Source organism: Euprymna scolopes, chromosome 23, assembly GCF_053919585.1.
Source record: "Euprymna scolopes isolate OS-2025 chromosome 23, ASM5391958v1, whole genome shotgun sequence".
NCBI classification, from domain to species: Eukaryota; Metazoa; Mollusca; class Cephalopoda; order Sepiida; family Sepiolidae; genus Euprymna; species Euprymna scolopes.
The window spans coordinates 66,810,033-66,828,980 of NC_136504.1; the positions used below are offsets into that span (position 1 = coordinate 66,810,033).

The window sequence follows — 18,948 nt, forward strand, 5'->3', positions numbered from 1 at the left end:
AGTTATATTACCAATAACATGGTGCAACAATAACAAATGAAAATTTGCTTGTCAGCTTAAATATTATTTGTGTCTGACTTTGAAAACCCAATAAGATAACTTTTATGTAAAAAATAAAATAATTATAAAGAAGATACTAGCTGAATTACCTGTCTAGTGCTCAGATTTTCTGCTTTATCACATCAGTTCAACTGGAAAAATGTTTTTACCTTAAATTATAATAAAAACAAGAAAAATATGTGTTATAATCATTTTTTCATTTTATCAAATACAAATAATACATTAGAATGCGTACATCTCCCATCCACATATGATGTTTCTGTTTATAGAGCTATATTAGTCAACCAAATAGGGAGAAACTCACTTTATTTTATACATGGGATATTATAACTTGGAATAAGCTGTACATTGGTAGCATGATTATTACCTCTTTTGATGGAAATTAAAAGTAGTATATAGCATAATTTACGTTGACACACCGGTTCCCGTTAGATCACCAAAGTAAAACAACATTGAACCTGATCAGTACTCAAATGGGTGACTATTTGGGAATTCCAGATGCTGTATGTTCTCTCCACTCATCTCTGCATTGTTTCCAGTCATCTAGCACTTTTCCTTGACATTGGACTCAAGCAGTGTCGATTTAAGAGAGGAGTGGTTGAGGATTACACAACCCTTGCTGTACAATTACACGCACACCTATCCTTACAGGGGGTATCCATTGTCTCTTGAGACTGAATGGAAGCATTATCTTAAAAGTAGTAGTTGATCTCCATTGGTCAGTGTTGACCACAGGATAATATACTAGTTATCCTTTTGTTTTGAGCATCGACATGGCTGGAGAAGCTGAAGTGAGAATGACAGTCTCTGCGACAGAGGTCACATGTGTGTTCTGTCCCTGATCCACTGGATCCAACACTTTTCTATCAGCAGACACAGTGACTTGTGTTAGCTTCTCTCCTGAGATGTGAGATCAGGGTTTTTCTCCATTTGGATCAGTTGCCTGCCAGGCTCTCATATTAAAAGTTGATTTCATAAGTCATTATGTCATTCCTAACAACATGAGGTAACTTTATAAGAAGTCTATCTAAAAATATATGTTGCAACTTGTTGATTTTTTATATGTCATAAATTCATTGTTTTCTCTCTAGAACATTGGACAAATATAGAATTAAACTGCAACTGTGGGATACAGCTGGACAAGAACGTTTCCGATCCATGGTAAGTATGTACATCTGTTTTTTTTTTTTTGTTTTTTGTTGTTGTTGTTGTTGTTTTTTGTTTTTTCACCATTATGTTTTTAAATAAGTTTTTTTTTAAACACACACACACACACACACACACACACACACACACAGCTTTCAAGCATTTATAAACTTTCTAGAATTTTCTTTGATGAACCTTCGTCAAAGAATTGGTGGTACATTAGTGAAGCGGACTGCCAACCTGGGTGTGCCAAGTCCAAATCTAGTCGGATCCATAGCACCAATTTCATTTACGGATGTTGGCAACCGTCACATAGTCCCTCCTGTAAGTACTTGCGTTGGGGGAACTAATGCCAATTAAATTAAGCCCCAACCATTCAGATGTCAGATCTGAGCTGATTGGATGATGTATGAATTATGTAATAACATCAGATAAGAATTCAGATTAGCAGGGTGTGTGTACAAATATGAATATAAATGAAAAGAAGACATCATCATCATATTTGATTTAACATCCATTTTACATGCAAGCATGCATTTAAGAAATTGACTTTTCAAGTAACTTCTTTTCCTCGGATCCATTTTTATCATTTTCTCGTGTTTTTCTTCCCTTTAAACTGAACCTACTTCCTCAATTTTTTCTACATCTTTTAACAAACTATTACTCATTCTTTCAATCTGGCCACATCATCAAAGTCTACTCTTCTGCGCACATTTCCCTATACTTTCCAGATTTTAATATTCCTCTGAATGTCATAATACAATAGATATGTAATGTGAGTCTTTAAAACTCAAATTACATATCCATTGTATTATTCTCATAGAATTTCTCTCCTCAATCCTCACGGGCCAGTTTTCATTTCCATACATTATCACGCTGAGTACACATGGCTAATGAACTCTTCCTTTGGTCGACAGCAATAATGTTCTGCTGGTTAGAAATCACAGAAGTCCATCCACTCCTCACTCGTGCAATCACACTAACACCCTGTGCGCTCTAATAGTATCACCAAAGTAACAAAGCTTCTCAAAAACCTCAAAAGCTTTGATGTTATTTTCATAACAATGTAACCATTGACCTTCTTCAGGTGCATTTTGTCAAACTCAGAAATCTTTCTGTTAAACACAAATTTTAATTCACAAGGGTAGTTTGTTCTCGTTCTGTCAGTCATGACCAGATTAAAATCTTAATACCTAATTGTATTTTATAGTATTACCTGAATATTGAACCTTGTGGTGAACTAATGATAATTAAGTCTTCATAAAAAGTAATATATATATATATATATATATATTATAAATGCAAATGTTTTTCCATTTCTAACGATTGAATGAACAAATGATATGCAATTGAAGTGTCCATCTGCGTGTCATATACATATCTTTTTTTATTAACAGGCTCCCATGTATTACCGAAAAGCCAATGCAGCTATGCTAGTTTATGATATAACATGCAAAGACAGTTACTATGACATTAAAGATTGGGTCAAAGGTATGTCTTATGATTTCTTTTATGACTTCACTGTCCTCATAACTCTTACTAGAAAAAGTATTTTGAGCCCACTTTTCTTTCGTCTGATCAGTTCTTATTGATTAACTATTGAAATATTTGTGTAATTACGATTTTGTTTTATGGCACATCAAAACTTTTTGAATTATTTAATTATTATTTTCATTTTGCTTATTTCATGCCAAGGTTAGAAGTTTTGTAAATGACTTTCAATTTGTCTGTTGCAAGTTCATTTGTGTTGCCTAATGAGATCAGATCATCATTAAATGATACTTTCCATGCTTTGAGCAACCTACCACATAGAAATGAACCATCGAATGTCATCATATTAACAATTTTCTTGGCTGGAATGAGTATTTTCTGAAAAAAACATACAGCAAAATAAAATATATTAATAGTAAAAGGTAAAAAATTATTGCAGGTAAATATGTTAATATTATTAGAAAGTAAAATCCAAAGAAAGAAATGGCAACTGTTATGTTCTCCTTCTCACAATTCTCAGTATCAAACCCCAGCACACATTTGTCAGAACTTACTTCTGCCAAAGAGACCCCCCTCTCTCTCTCTCTCTGATACCAGACATTTTATTGGAAAAATACTGCATCTCATTTGCTTTTTTCCCCCAACTCTTGTTACTTCATATGACCACTAGTTCATAAATAGCAAGAGCGGCCATTTTTTTTTCTTTATCTCTTTCCTGAAACGGACGATACGCTGTAGAGGTCAGATTTGTACTACTTTTTAATCACACACCCTCTTGATCTTTAAGATCAATAATTGATCTCATAGTCTGCCATTCATGCCAAGCATCTTTGTTCGCGGTGCAACCGTCGTATAGGTTCTTTTTCAGGAACTTCAGCAACCTCCTCTTCCTCTGCTGGCAAGGAAACTCTCATACATACATGTCTAAGATGTGATGTAGCATTCCATTAACTTCCACTTTGTTTTTGGAGAGTATTTCAGTTACAATACTTCTTCCCCTGTGGGTTGTATAATGAGAATTGGGTGGTTTTACCAACCGTGATTTCCGTGTGTACTTGTTCCACTCTCTCTGTTGCAACCAATGGATGTTACCATTCGTATGTAAAAATAGATTGGTGTGACACTAACTTTTCATCTCTGCCAGTCTTTGGTGCCATATTATACCAAAATACAGTTTCTTGGGGCAAAATTTGGCTTCTCATTGCCACAGCTTTTATAGTGCAGAGATGCCTCTCTATAATTCCATTACCACTTTGGTGATATGCAGCTCTAAAATATAGCTTAACGTTCCACTTTGCATAAAAGTCTCTAAAAACTTCCGAGCGGAAAGATATACCATTATCCACCAATACCACTTCTACTGGGCCCCTTTCCATAAACACCTCCTCGACAACTCTCTTCACCTTTTCTTCTATTTAATTTCTGATTTTCTGCCATATTGCTAATCTCCCAGGCCCACAGTCAATCACAGTTAAATACGGTTCATGTTGATAATGCATGGTATCACCACCATTTTTCTTCAACATGCAATTCCTTTTTTTCATGTTTAGCCGACGCAGAGTAAATTGATTGACATTCCTTACATTGTTCCACCACTTCTTGGACATCTTGCATTGTGATGTGCAGATTCACTTTTCTTGCCAGGTTTAAAGTCCGTTCCTTTCCTAAATGATGCATCTTATGCAGGTCTTTCAGATGCTCTACTGCACAACACACTGGAGCCATGTCTTCCTCTTTCCTTAACCAGGCTTTTTTCACTCCGGTCAGCCCATCTGTTTTATTTTTCTGTGATGAAACCTTCAGTCTAAATTCTTGCATCAAGTCTCCAAGAGCTCCAAGTCAATGCTTAGCAAGCATCTCTGCTTCTCCTTTTGTCTTGATCCGTTTATCACCAGACACCTTCAATTTAATCCATGATATCATTGTTGCAGAGGGGGTGTTGATGTCTGATTGGGACAATCCGTAGTCCCCATTTTTAAGCCAAATTAATGCCCTTCATCATATCATCGTTTCGCAGCATTGATATGGGCACTATCATCCTTTTTTCATAACCAAGCAGCATCTTCAACAGTCACTTGTCCTATTTCCAATAATACCCCTAATGCCAGGCTGCTATTACCCCTTTATGACTCCTTTTACAGGGTCCCTTTTTTTCACTTCTGCACTGACTTGTATCATGAGCAGCACTTCTTGATCAGTTGCATCCTCCCAACTGTCTGTACCCGTCTGCCTTCTAATAAAACTGCACACAGTTTGCAACCATCCAACTATAAGGTAATGGCCAACCAACTTTCCACATACAGAGAAAAGCTCTCTCTTGGTCAGGCCATCCTTGGCTTCAGGGATTTCGTTTCCTCATTCAAACATCAACTTTCTTGCCTTATTGTGCCATAGTCTTAATCCCAAAGCCATTCTGTTTTCCAATGACTTTGATGATTTTGCCGTCAATCCATATGTTTTGACATAATTTCTCACCCTCTTTGCAGTCACCTCGGTTTCATCCACCAGTACACCATCAATATAAGTACCGGTACCTCTCTTCACCGCATCATCTTTGGCAGTCTTAAGAACTGCCATCATGATTTTTGGTGCAGAATTCAGTCGAAATCCTAATCTGGTCAAACAATAAACTTGACCTTTATATTCTACCAATTGATACTGCCATAGATTTTCGTCTACATGAATTTGCAGGTAGACTGACTTTAGGTTCATGATTTTAGTTGCGCATTCCATTCTGCTCCAGTCCCTTATGACTTCTTCACACATGTTGATTCCATCAAGCTACATACTTGTTTAATTTTCGGAAATCCAACACCAGCCTAACTTTCTTATTTATAGGTTGGACAACGGCCATGACTGGTAAAATTCCTTTAATCTTCCCTGACCATGGTATCAATATTCCTTCGTCTATCCACCTCTCAACTTCCTTCTCAGACTACGACTCTATATCTTCTGTTAGTGTGCTTTTGTAGCAGCTATTCTGATTTGTCAACACAGATGGTTCTGTGGTCCATCGCCACTCTACCGTTCATTTACATTATCAAAGTAAGGCCGAAAGTTCTCATCCTCAATCAGACATGGCCTGGGTTTTGACAGTTGGGTGGTATTGCTCCTGGTTGCACTTCTTGTCATCCTTGGAGCACTCTGATTGCCAAACTTCACCTGGACTTTAGCAATGGTAGCTCCTCTTAATCGGTCTATCACATCCAGGCTCATTACCACGTCAATTCCTGAAATAAGCCTATTCAGTACAATTATGACACTATTGGTGTCATGAATGCATGCAGCGAGGTGCATATTGCGGTGAGAGGGGGTGTTTGACCGGACGGGATAGAGGAAGAGAGGGCAGAAGAGGGGGTGTTGATGTCTGATTGGGACAAAACAGAAATGTCTATGGGATTTTGTCAGAAAGAGAAAAAACAAATAATTGTTTTTATCTCATTGTCGTTATATATCTGTTAACATGAAAGGTTATTTTTAAAACCTCTGTTGAGAGGTATGAAGAGATCCAGAAATCCTTAGCTGATTAAGGCGGACAACTTAGAATGGGGGTCAAGGGTAAGGGTCGCCGCCAAGCATTGTTCGACCTGGGATAACTAATCACTCCTAATTTGATAAGTATAAACCAGTGGCAAATGAGGGTTAAAATTTGGTAGAGATAAGCTCTAAGAGGAAGAAAGAAAGGGTGTTTGTAACCACTCTCTGAAGGAGAGGTGGGGAAAAGGGGTTGGATTTAGAAAAAGGAATTCTAAAGAGAGTAGAGTCGTAGCCAGCAAACTGAACGGCTGGGCTGGTCAAGCACTTCCGATTTGGGAGCCCTCAGGGCCTGATGTTATGATGTTAACTAGCCTGTGTTAATGGGAAATCTGTGACTTTATTGGTCTGGTCTTACATCGTTTCACTGCTATAGTCAGTCACCTCAATTTAGACAGCAGCTGTTATGGAGTAATGAAATTAATAAATTGTTATTGTTATAAACCGAAGTTCTGTTTGTTTGTGGTGAGGACTCTTCATTTTGAAGCAAGCCGCAAGGACCAGCGGAGTGATGTACCCAGAGACTACCTACCCAGGGTAGGAGATGATTCGATCGAGAGGCAAAGCGCCCCACCATGAAAACACAGTGGGTAAGAACAATCAACAAGCCAACTTGTGATGGGACAATGTACAATCGAAAGAACATCTGTCATATCGGGTTGAATCCGACGAGATTAAGGACATCCAGTATGGTTGGTGCAGTATCGGTCTCGTTATACAATCACTTTTAGTCGCAGCGGCATATTCCTCACCACAATCTCAGCATCGGCCTCTCCACAAGATTTCACTTCTCTGCAATCTACTGCTCTAATGTTGCTGGTTCATTCCAAGAGTTAGTAACATTTGTAGTAACAAGCGTTGTTGTACATCCGACAAGGGCTCTAGCCCTCTTTCTGTTAATAGCAACTACTATCTGTGGCAACAAACTCTCAAACGCCTTTCCAGTATAAAAAGGGTGATTACTAGCGCTCCTTTACTTGTTTCCTGAAGCGAAGAGCAATTCCTGCTAATGTGCCCCACTTGTCCACACCGAAAACAGATAATGTCTGGTCGCAGCTCCCTACAAACTCTCATCAGGTGGGGTCCTTGATATCTAAAGCATTTACCAATAAATCTATGACTTCGTTCGCTTTGATTGTTTGCTGCAGAGGTTGCGATTACCCCCTGTTCACAGGGCTGTTTTGCCAGTACTCTAGCATGCCTCAAAATCTTCTCCACTTCCATGGTTTCAATTTTAGTAAGTCATTGCAGCTCCATAGAGATGCAGTCAGGGAAATCATTTATGAAAGCCAGTTTAACAGTCTTCTCAAGGCTGTGTCTTGCATATCCAACCAATCCCGCTCATCACCTTATCTCTGCCACATATAAATCCACCGACTCTCCAGTCCAGGTAACTCTTCTGAGCTTATTATAAGCCTCAAACGCACTCTCTGAAAATGTGGTCTTTAATAGGTTTTCAATACTCTCAGCAATGTCTCTCCCATTTCTAAATAGACCACTAGATGATGTCCCTCCAAATACATTGGGATCAATGTGTCTGACTTCAATCTTCTGCAACTTTGCCACCAACTTCAGCTTGTTAAGCCACGCTACCACATCGTCTTCCCAAGTAAACAGCCTCAGGATGTTGCTTAACCTTACTTATTATAAAAGGTATAAAAAATATATTAGTAAAAGGTAAAAATATATTATTAGTAAATTTTTAAGGACTATATAATTATTCTGAAATGCTCAGTGTATACAAAATCTAATTATCATTTTATGTCATTTACAATAATTGAATTAATTATTAGAATAATTAAAATTTATTATTAGAATAATTTAATTAATTTGATAAAATTGTTTTATATAAAAGGTTTGATTGTTCAGTATAAAGTATATAGCATGTATAAATATCTGTATGTTGTCATATTTATATCTCATGTTGAAATATCTACATAATTGTTTTAACAGAGTTAAAGAAAAATGTGGAAACTCCTATTGGTAAGCCGTTTTTTTTCTTTTCTATATTCCTCTTCATTCAGTTTGTATTCATTTAAAATGTTACAAATTACTAAAAAAAAAAGGCAAAGAGCTGTCATATTTGTTGAAATAAATCTTTCAAACCTGCTGTATTGGCGGATATTCATTTGTGGTATGTAAAAAATAATGTTAAGTGTTATTTTCCATATAAGTAAGCTTAAAATTAAAACGGTGGAAAATTCCTTTAAAAGTTTAGAATAATGACTACATGTCATGGCATTGCATCATAGACAGGAAATTAACAGAGGCACATAGCAAATAAGCTGAGAAAATCTTTCTCTTTTTTTTATTTTTCTGAACTGCAGAAAAGAGTGGTGGATTTTTTAAGATAACTGCTCTTCTCCTCCATAAAATTGGTCCACTATAATACTACAGTATTTATTTATTTATTTTTTTTTTACATGGAGTTCACCACTTATCAAGGCCCAATGGCCACTCGGGGATAAGGGTTATTGTGTGTACAGTAATCAAAGGGATAGTGTAGCAATAGTATTGGAGAATTGGTAAGGTGTCATTACTTGGGGGGGGGGGTTCATCAGGAATTTGTTTGTGTTGGACTTGAAGACATCCAGGTTGAAGTCGGGAGGGAAACAGGCAAGCGGAACAGCGTTCCACAGGCATGCAGTTCTAAGAAAGAAGCTTTGTTCATGGAATCTACGTTTTGGTTTTGGCACAGTTAAAGGTGGTGAAAATTTTTGACAGTGGTTTCAGCTAGACAGGTGTTTATCATGAAAGATTGGCGAGGGGGGATCGGGATTGGAGCTTAGACGAGCACTTGCCATGAAAATAACGATAGAACAACGACAGGCTCGCTACATCTCTTCTGTGGGAAAGAGGTTGCAGGGTAGAGAAAAGGGCATCCCCCACCAAACCACAAAGTCTATTTTGTACTCCGTCGAGGCAGGATAGGCTGTTTTTAGCAGCTCCCGCCCAGATGTGGCAGCAGTACTCCATCTTTGGACGTACTTGGTTCTTATATAGATAGAGAATTGCATCATTAGTGAGATATCTTCTGGAGCGGTAGAAGGATTTCACCATTTTCCCAGCGACCTTGGCCACAGACTTGATGTATGTGTTCCATTTAAGATCAGGAGTAAAGGTCAAACCCAGAAGCTTATCAAAACATGGGGCCTCCCCTAGACGAGAGCCATCCATTTCAATTGATGCCAGATGGGGATCAGAGCGTTGATGATGTAGAGATAGGAGCTTGGTCTTAGATGCATTAAAGGTAACCAGCCACCTCTTTCCCCACTGTACCACGCGCTCATGATCAGAGGAGAGAGAATCAGAGAGAACATCATCATTTACGGCCTTTGATGTGTTGCCATAGATGGTCGTGTCATCAGTATAGATGTCAACGAAAGATTTTAGTATGTGTTTTGGGAGATCATTGATGTAGATCAGGAAGAGAGTTGGGCTCAGTATGGACCCCTGAGGGACTCCAGCATTAATACTGTAGGCCTCTGATTTCTGCCCATCAACCACTACTCTTATGAGCCTATCAGAGAGAAATGATTTAATGATCGAGAAAACATTTCCAGTTATACTGTAGCTGAAAATCTTGTGTAGTAGGCCTTTATGCCAAACCTTATCAAAGGCCTTTGATATGTCGAGAGCAATTGCCCTAGAAATGAAGCCTTTGTCGAGAGTATATGTTCATTGTGTTCTCTTGATCACCAGAAGTTAAGCTAAGTTCTTAATAGGATGCTATTTCAGAATAAACAGCGATTTGAATAGCATCCGCCATAAATTAACCGATTCTTTTTCTTCTGGTGTCAGAAATTGTATTAAACTCTGATTTCATTTAAAGAAAAGAAGTTCCCCTTATTTATTACCTCCACCAAGAAAGTTATGTTTTCGGTCAAGTTTGCTTGTTTCTGTACAGCCTTGTGTCCACATTACTTGACGAGTTTATTCATACCAAATATGGTTGGATCATAGAAAATGAATCTTATTAACAATATCATCATGGGTGGTGGCATTTTGAGGGGAGGGGAGTAATCCTGTATGATAGACAAGGTTTCATTATAGTTTTATCTATTTTCATTTATCAGGAGAGTACATGAAGACAGATGAAACGATAATGAAATCTTGTCAATTATACTTAAGTAACGTCTTGTGTTTGCCAACTTGTATATTAAAACTTCAAAAGCATATTACTGTTAAATAATTTATAACACCAGCACAATAAGGAGTTTATCATATCCAACTGTACTTTTGCTAATTTAAATAGCATCAATACCAGAGTAAGCAACGATACTAAAATTCAAACACTAAGCAATTTACATGCAAATTATATCGTCAGCCATCTTGCCACGTTTAAATATGGGATTCATAAAAATGTTTATTGAATTAATTATTTTTAAAATTTTCTGGAAGCAAAATATTCTCAGTGAAAATTAAGAAAACTACTGATGATTTAGTCATTTTTATATCCTACTGCAATTTTTTCCTTGCAGTGATGTGTCTGTTGGGAAACAAGAAAGATTTGGAGCATAAACGCAAAGTGTCTGCATCAGAGGCCCAGGAATATGCTAAATCCATTGGGGCTTTTTTCTTTGAAACCTCAGCTTTGTACAATACAGGTAAGAGATTAGAGGCATTAAATATTTGCATGACAATGAATTAATAAATAGCAAACATGTTCTATTTAATGAGACATTTGGAAAGTAGAGTCATATATATATATATATATATATATATATATATATATATAGTGGCTTCTTTCAGTCATGATAGTCTATGAATACCCATGTGAAATTTTTGTGGCAAGAGTTGCGCCCACATCTCTCCTGAGTTGACATTATTGAATACCAGCGGCAAGTGGAAGTTCAGGATGACTAGAAACAATGCCGAGATAAGCGGAAAGCACATACAGTGCCTAGAATTCCCGAATGATCACTCATGTGGTACTAGCCAGGCTCAACGTTGCTTAACTTAGTGATCTGACAAGAACCGGTGTGTCAATGTGATTATGCCGTATATCTATATATATGGTATAATCTATATATATATATATATATATATATATATATATATATATATATATATATATATATGGAAATGTATAAAAAAAGAATATGAAAAGTATAAAAACTTATAACTTTTCTTTATTCATTTTCAATTGGTGACTTGCAGGAATACAAAATAATATTATGAAAAAAAAAATTAAAGAACTTTTTTTGCAAGTACATAATTTTCAACCGATCCTTCAGTCTTCATTGGTGTAGTGAGAGTCTATAAATATAGATATATAGATTATGCCGTATATCTATATAATATAATCTGTATGTGTGTGTATATATATATATATATATATATATATATATATACTAGCTGTACCCGCCCGGCCATGCATTGCCGTAGCTGAGTTTGGTTGACGCAAGTATTAGATTGATTTATATCGCATTGACACACACACATGGATGCACACCCACACATGCAAATAGGCATGCAAACACATACACACACATGTACACACTCACACGCACTTTGAAAATAACTAGGAATAGACAGATTAAAGGCTTCAAAATCACATGTGAGGAGATATTGAAGTTTATAAACTGTCAATTTTTGGTTATGATTAAATGTTAGAGCCAAGCATTCTTTTTTTTAATAGTGAATTCTGACACTCCTAATGAAGCGGATACTCGAGTGTATAGCAAAGTTCCATGCAATTCTTGGGTATCTTTGCTAGTATATATATATATATATATATATATATATATATATATATATATATATATATATATATATATATATCCCATTTTGATTGCAGGTTTCGGCAAAATCCAGGTCTCGGCTATATTATTCACTCAATCGTATTTTATGTTTTTTTTTTATTTAGCATATAAAGAAAGAATTGTAGTCAATTGCACTCAAAAAAAGACAGATTTATCTCGTTTTTATTAAAAAATGAAGAAATAATGGCTTATAAGCATGTGCAGATGTGTCGAAATACAGTATTTAGTAATAACATGTACAATTTATGTAAACACAAAAGATTTAGCACGGTAGTGTAACTGTATAAGAACAATTAATGTCTACGGTATATTTTATGTAAACATAAAAAAATTCTTGGCTTATAAACATGTCTTGATGTTCGCAGTTGGTTAATATGTTTATATTTGGTTTATTTTATTTAAGACAATTGCCTCTTGTAGAGAGTGATGCCATATTTGAAAAGTTATGTAATAAGTCATAATAAGTCGTAGATTTTGGAATGAACGAAATATCAGCTCTCAACCAATGAGATTTGGTGGAATGTGAGAAGGGAGAATTTATTATTTTTGAATTGGGAAATGGAAAGATTATGTTATGTCTATGAGTATATGATCCAGTTAATTAGGGTGAAACCTCATATTTGCCAAAAGTGCTGAAATCCTCCTGGTGATGACTGGGGACGGTAGAGGAAAAAATAGGAACTACTTTCTCTAAAGATGGTTGGGATTGTGATGATGTTGCTCCTAGGATGACATGTAGGATTTTATTATAAAAAGTGTCTAAAAGTGTATGCTAAAGTTACATAAGATAGTGACTAATAGTCCAGATATAATAAATTTGCATGTGACATCTGTTGTTGCAATCCTATGGTACTTTGGTCCAGAGGGGAATTTCTGCAATCAAAATATTATATAGGAGATCTATATACTAGCAAAGATACCTAAGCTTTGCATGGAACTTTGCTATACATTCGAGTATCCACTTCATGGGCACCCTTGCAGTAAGTGGATGTTGTAAGAGCAATTACTGCTTAAGGTGTTTCAATTTTTTTTAACTATTTCCTAAAATCCGACCATGAACTTTAAAGCAAATAAATTATATCAGAGTTAACACTTATATTGTTATGCATAAAAATTGAAACAATTACAAAGAATCACAATAGTTAATATTTGTTTAATTGGTTGAGGGAATAGGGGTGGAGGAGGGTGATTTGATTCCAATTCAAGTTGGCCAGCACCATGGTGGCAAACCCCAACTTGGTGTAAACCATCCCTAGGTGGGTGAGTTTATGAAAAGCCGCACCAATTATGACCTTGATCTTTGACCTTGAAAAATGATATACACCATCTCTAGGTCGGAGATCATCATCATGTTGGGTTTGGTCATGATCGGTCCAGAGGTGTGGGCTGTAGGAGAATTGTACATACACGCACACATACATATGAGCAAACAGTTAATGAAATATGTTAAAAAACACTTTGAAAAAGAGTTAAAAACATATTTAATCTGAAAAGGAAACACTAGATAAATGGATAGTCCTTAATCCGCGGAGTTTCAAAGAAATACTCTCCTTCTCATCAGAGGGTAGGAATTAGCAAAATGCGGGATCGGATTTTGAATGCAGAAGTATTTGATGAAACAACAAGTAAGTCAAAGATCTTACTTGAAAACAAAATAAGTTAAGCAGAGGGAATATGGTAAAGAAAAAGGTGATTACACATGAATGGATAGTCTGGTGGAAGATAAAAAAATCCAGTGACGGTAAAATCCAAATGTAAAAAATCCAAAAGTTAAAAGAATTTCCATTTGTACAAGTAAAATCCAAAGACATCCCGTAATTGGAAGAAGATGGTCCATAATAATCCAAAGGCAGAAATCCATGGAATAATTCACAAACATGTGTACAAGGAAAAAAAATAATATTAATAAAAGAAAAATAAGATGTGCTTTTCACTCTACTTCCGAGACATAACTATAAATAAAAAAGATCTAGGAAGAAAAAGGAGAGAGAGAGAAAAAAAAAAATGATAAAGTTAAATATAAAATAAAGGGAAACAAAAGTCAAAACGACCCAGACAGGAAATGTTAAAGGCGCGAAAATATATATAGGGCAAAATAATATAGGTCAACTGAAATGTACAGGTTATCACTTAAAAAAAATGTCAGCAAGAGTTATTAAACGACACTAAAAGAAAAATAGAAAATAAAAAAGGAAAATAAAAATAAATAAATAGAAAATAAATAAATATATAATAAATAAATAGAAAATAAATAAATATATAATAAATAAATAGAAAATAAATAAATATATAATATAATAAATAGAAAATAAATAAATATATATTATAATAAATAGAAAATAAATAAAAAAAATAAAATATAATAAAAAAATAAAATATAATAAAAAAATAAAAAAGGAAAATAAAAATAAATAAATATATAATAAATAAATAGAAAATAAATAAATATATAATATAATAAATAGAAAATAAATAAATATATAATAAATAAATAGAAAATAAATAAAAATATAATAAATAAATAGAAAATAAATAAAAAAATAAAATATAATAAAAAAATAAAATATGTAATATAAAATAAAATAAGAAAAGAATAGAGATAAAAAATAAATTTATAAAATATTAAGAAGTATGTCGAAAAATGAAAAAGTTAAAGAAAAAATATTTTATATAAAAGGTAAAAGTAATAACTATGTAATTTCAAAATTGCCATAATTAAATTTGGACTTATGTTTACAGAAAGAGATCAGTTCATTTTTAGAATTTATTATATTGTTACTTTGAGGGGAAGTAATTATAGTTATAGCTTTGGTTGTACAGAGGCGACATGACTGGAGTATAAGACTTAACTTTTTTTATAATAGTCCATTTGATTGAGAAGGGAGTATTGTTAGAGTTAAGTTTTTTAATTAAAGTGGTTAGAGAAGTTCCTTGGTTATTATTAGAATTATGGTTGTTAAAAGAATATTTATATAAATATAAAGTATTATACTTAGTTCGCTGTACCACATCCTAAAAAAATCATACAAAATTTCAGTCACATTAACCTAGTAGTTTCCAAGAAAAAGTGGAATGGACAGACAGACAAATATAGACTAAGAGAAAAAAAATATATATATATGATAACACAATGTAACAGTGAAATTAAAGACTATGCCTGCCCCTAGCCTCATCCAGTGCATGGTATATACATTTAAAGATTGCAGTTAGAACAGTAGAACAGGCTTGCTTAAATCCATTCTGTCAGTCAGAAAGAAATTTAGTATCTCTGAGGTAGTGGATTAGTACTTGATTGATTAAGGGCTCAAAAATTTTGGCGAATGGAGGCGATAATTGAATGGGTCAATTCTCTTGCCAGAATTCTTGAAAACTGGTACCATAGAAGCAATTTTCTAGTGATCAGGAAAACATAATTCGATTTTTTTTTTAACAGTATAGCAGGAATGAGGTCAGGCCAACACGCCTTTGAGGTGTTTTGATTTTTTTGATATAACGAAAGTTGAGTGTAGCTTCTGTCCACAAAGGGAAATTTGGAAGAGAGTAGTTTGTTAGGTCTAAAGTGAAGTTAGAGGCAAACTGTCAGGCAAGCAGGTTGGCCTTCTCTTTTGCCGTACATAGATTTTGTTTCAATTTTTAGTATACAGTTGATGACGACTATTCTGAATTCATAAAGTTGAACGATTGAAATGTGTCCATTTGCACTTTTACCTTTTCTTTTTTAACCTATTAGTAGGAGGTTTTTGTTTGGGCTGAGTTTGTCACTGTTTGTGTACAGCCTAGCGTGCACATCGCTTGACCAATTGTCTACAAACTTAGGCAAAGGTCATGGACTAATTTGAAGTGATTTACGTTTGGAGATATCTAGGTCAAAATCACAGTAAAAGTAAAAAAATCGCATATTTTTGCGATAACTTTGCTTTTGTTCATACAGTTTCACTATCTGACCAGTGACTGTAGTCAATGAAGTTGCACATTACCTCAACCTTGAAAAGTTCAGTCATAGTCGAAATTTCAACTTCCAATTTTTCCAAATTTGATGTATTAATCTGATGTTTTTTGATAACAATAATCACCATGCAAAATTTCAATATAACTAAATCATACTTTTTGAGTTATTAACATTTCCATGATATAACTTTATGTTTATGAAAGTTATGTATGAGAATGTTTCATACAATATGGAAAAGTAAGGCAGATTGTCAGGCAGACATATGTAGTGTCATGATTGACTTGTGTTATTATTTATGCTTTATATGTTCATTTGACTTTTTTGTGTTTTCTTTTTTTTTAATTATTTTTAGGAATTGAAGACGCTTTCTTACAAATGGCACAGGAATTGATCAAAATGTGTGAGATGCCAAACTCTGGTGTTCGACTTCTGAATGCTCAGGGGACAGATATGGAAGACTCCGAGTTGGGCAGTTCAATCAAGTTGTCCAACGCAAAGGAAAATGCACAAACTGTCAATTCAGAGAATTGCCTTTGCTAGGGAGAAGGCTTCTTTTTTTATCTGTTCTTTTTAAACGCAGGGGTTGCAACAAACAAAACTCTGGATAACTGTTACCATCTCCCAAGACAAAAAACCATTCATTTTCTGTGATTCAATCCAGCCAGTCTGCTGAACTGAAGCAGCTAAATGACTTCAGTAGCCACACGTCTGCTCATAAAACACCGAGAAAGACTCTCTTGAAAATTGACTGCTGATGGGCAGTAGTTAAAGGTGGTCCTCTCGCCGAGGATGACAGACTTTTAATATCTGCAGCTTGGATGGATGGCTCTCTCACTCATTTTTTCTCTTTCTCTCTTGATTCTTTAATTTTATTTATTTTCATTCTTTTAAATGGTTTCACAATATGTAAATATTGCATTACAGACACATAAGTGCCTATGGGAGGACGCAACACCTACCCCTCCCCCATTCTTTCATTCTCAGCCAACTTTGGCTGTAAATATTACTAACATTTTTCAGTTTTTTTATTTTTTTAGTATTTTGCTAAACCTGCTTAACACATTCCTGATCTCTCTTTCTTTCCATATCTTTTATTTAGATCTTTTTTATTATTATTATTATTATTATTATTATTAATAATAATAATAATAACCAATCTGAAAGGGGGCGGCACAAGTGGTACAATGGATACAAATGCAGACTGTGGAATAGGCTAAGTTGAACTCAAATCAATTCAAATCGATTCTAAAACCATTGGAGAAATGGACCAAAGCCTCTCCAGCTATGGATAAAATAACTTGTGTTCAATTAAACATTTCTGATGAATATTCTGTTTTAAAAGATCATGAAGATAACAGCCAAAACCATCTGACAACTGCATGAATTCATTTTTAAGTGGAGAACAAGGCTCATTCACTCTCTCCATCAGGCAAGTTATGAGTATATAGGTGTACACTGTACCATGCAACAGAGACCTAGCTGATCACAGATGTTATATCAAAGTTTTGTACAATTGTTGCCCCTACCAAAGCTTGATAGTTGACTTTATTATTTCATCCAAAGCTGAGAAGAGGTAAAATATATACATTTTCCTACAGATAATGATGAAAGTAATGCAATAAGTCCAGCCAGATTTGAACACAGCACGACGAGTTCACAGTCCTTGCTGCCAACCACTGCCATTTTAAAAAATTTAAAAAGGGTTGTTATAAAACAAGCCAATCTGAACTCCATCCAAAAACATATTTTTTGTCTCTATTTTTCTTTGGAGCTTAAATTAATTTACTTTTTTTTCATTTAATTTCAATGAATTCAAATTTATCTCCCTTGAATAAGAACTCAAATCTATAGATAACTATAAATAGTTACCTATGTTTGATATAAAACTATTCTCAGCTGAATAAAACTTCATAAGCTTTATCGCTCTCTTGTGTTTTTATTACAAACTCATCTTAATTAACTGACGATCACAGTTTTATTATTCTTGTAATGTTTGCATGTTCTTTTAATACCAATCATATCAAATAATATGAAATACAGAATGAGCACCTAAAAAATTTCAGCCAGTATTATATAAAAGGAATTTTGTGTATCTGTGTGTTCACTCCTTATGGACTCAAAAACAGTTGGGTTGATTTTTATGGAATATCACGCAAAGGTACTTTATGTACCTGGCAGTGTTTTTAGATAGGTTTTGTATCAGAATTTATTTAATAAGTATCGATAATCAAAATAATTTGATGAAAGAAAGAACAGGCGATTTTGACCAAAGTTAACACCTTACACAACCTAACATCACAAGTGTATTTGAGAAGTTTTATTACCACACAAGCTGAAAGGCCAGACACATAAAATTGACAGTTGGTTCTTTGATATGACAGGGGTGTGTTGGAAATGAATGTTTTTGTTTAAAACACAATTTCACAATGATACTTAACTTTTTCATTTTAAACTTAAATTCAAGCCATTATAACCACACAAACACTAGCCGGGCATATAAAATCAACAGTAGGTTCTTTGATATAATAAGGGCACTTCAAAATGAATGTTTCTGTTGAGAACACAATGTAACCATGATATCCAACTTTTGCATTTTAAAGTTTAATTCAAGCCATTATATATATATATATATATATATATATATATATATATATATATATATATATAATATAAAATAATTTTATGAAATCAACAGTAGGTTCTCTACAATGCTATGTAGACTACAATACATTGTGAGCGTAGTCCCTGTGAGAGGCATGGTGCATCATGATGGGTACCCAATTATAGCAGGCAATCAGTCGATTTGAGTGAAAAATAAGGTATTTCATCGATTTTGATGACAATAAAAATATGGGAGTGTGAAACATTTGTTGATCATCATTCAATCCTGGGTAACGTCTGGTAATAATCATTAATAAAATTCACAATCCTTTCTGCAATCTAACCAAATTTAATACAAATAAATTTCAGTTAATTTGTCTGCCAATTCAGTCATGAATGTCC

General features: G+C 34.5%; 1 protein-coding gene across 1 annotated transcript in view; it reads left to right on the top strand.

The window, feature by feature from the left end:
• LOC145245965 (uncharacterized) overlaps window positions 1-17,003 on the top strand; it is a 55,730-nt gene extending 38,727 nt beyond the window's left edge. The window contains exons 3-7 of the mRNA XM_080107744.1: window positions 1,152-1,221; window positions 2,604-2,697; window positions 8,185-8,214; window positions 10,713-10,838; window positions 16,298-17,003. Of these exons, the coding sequence (XP_079963870.1) occupies window positions 1,152-1,221; window positions 2,604-2,697; window positions 8,185-8,214; window positions 10,713-10,838; window positions 16,298-16,485 (508 nt within the window). The 3' untranslated portion in view covers window positions 16,486-17,003. The remainder of the gene's footprint in view (window positions 1-1,151; window positions 1,222-2,603; window positions 2,698-8,184; window positions 8,215-10,712; window positions 10,839-16,297) is intronic.
• Window positions 17,004-18,948: the final 1,945 nt, after the last annotated feature.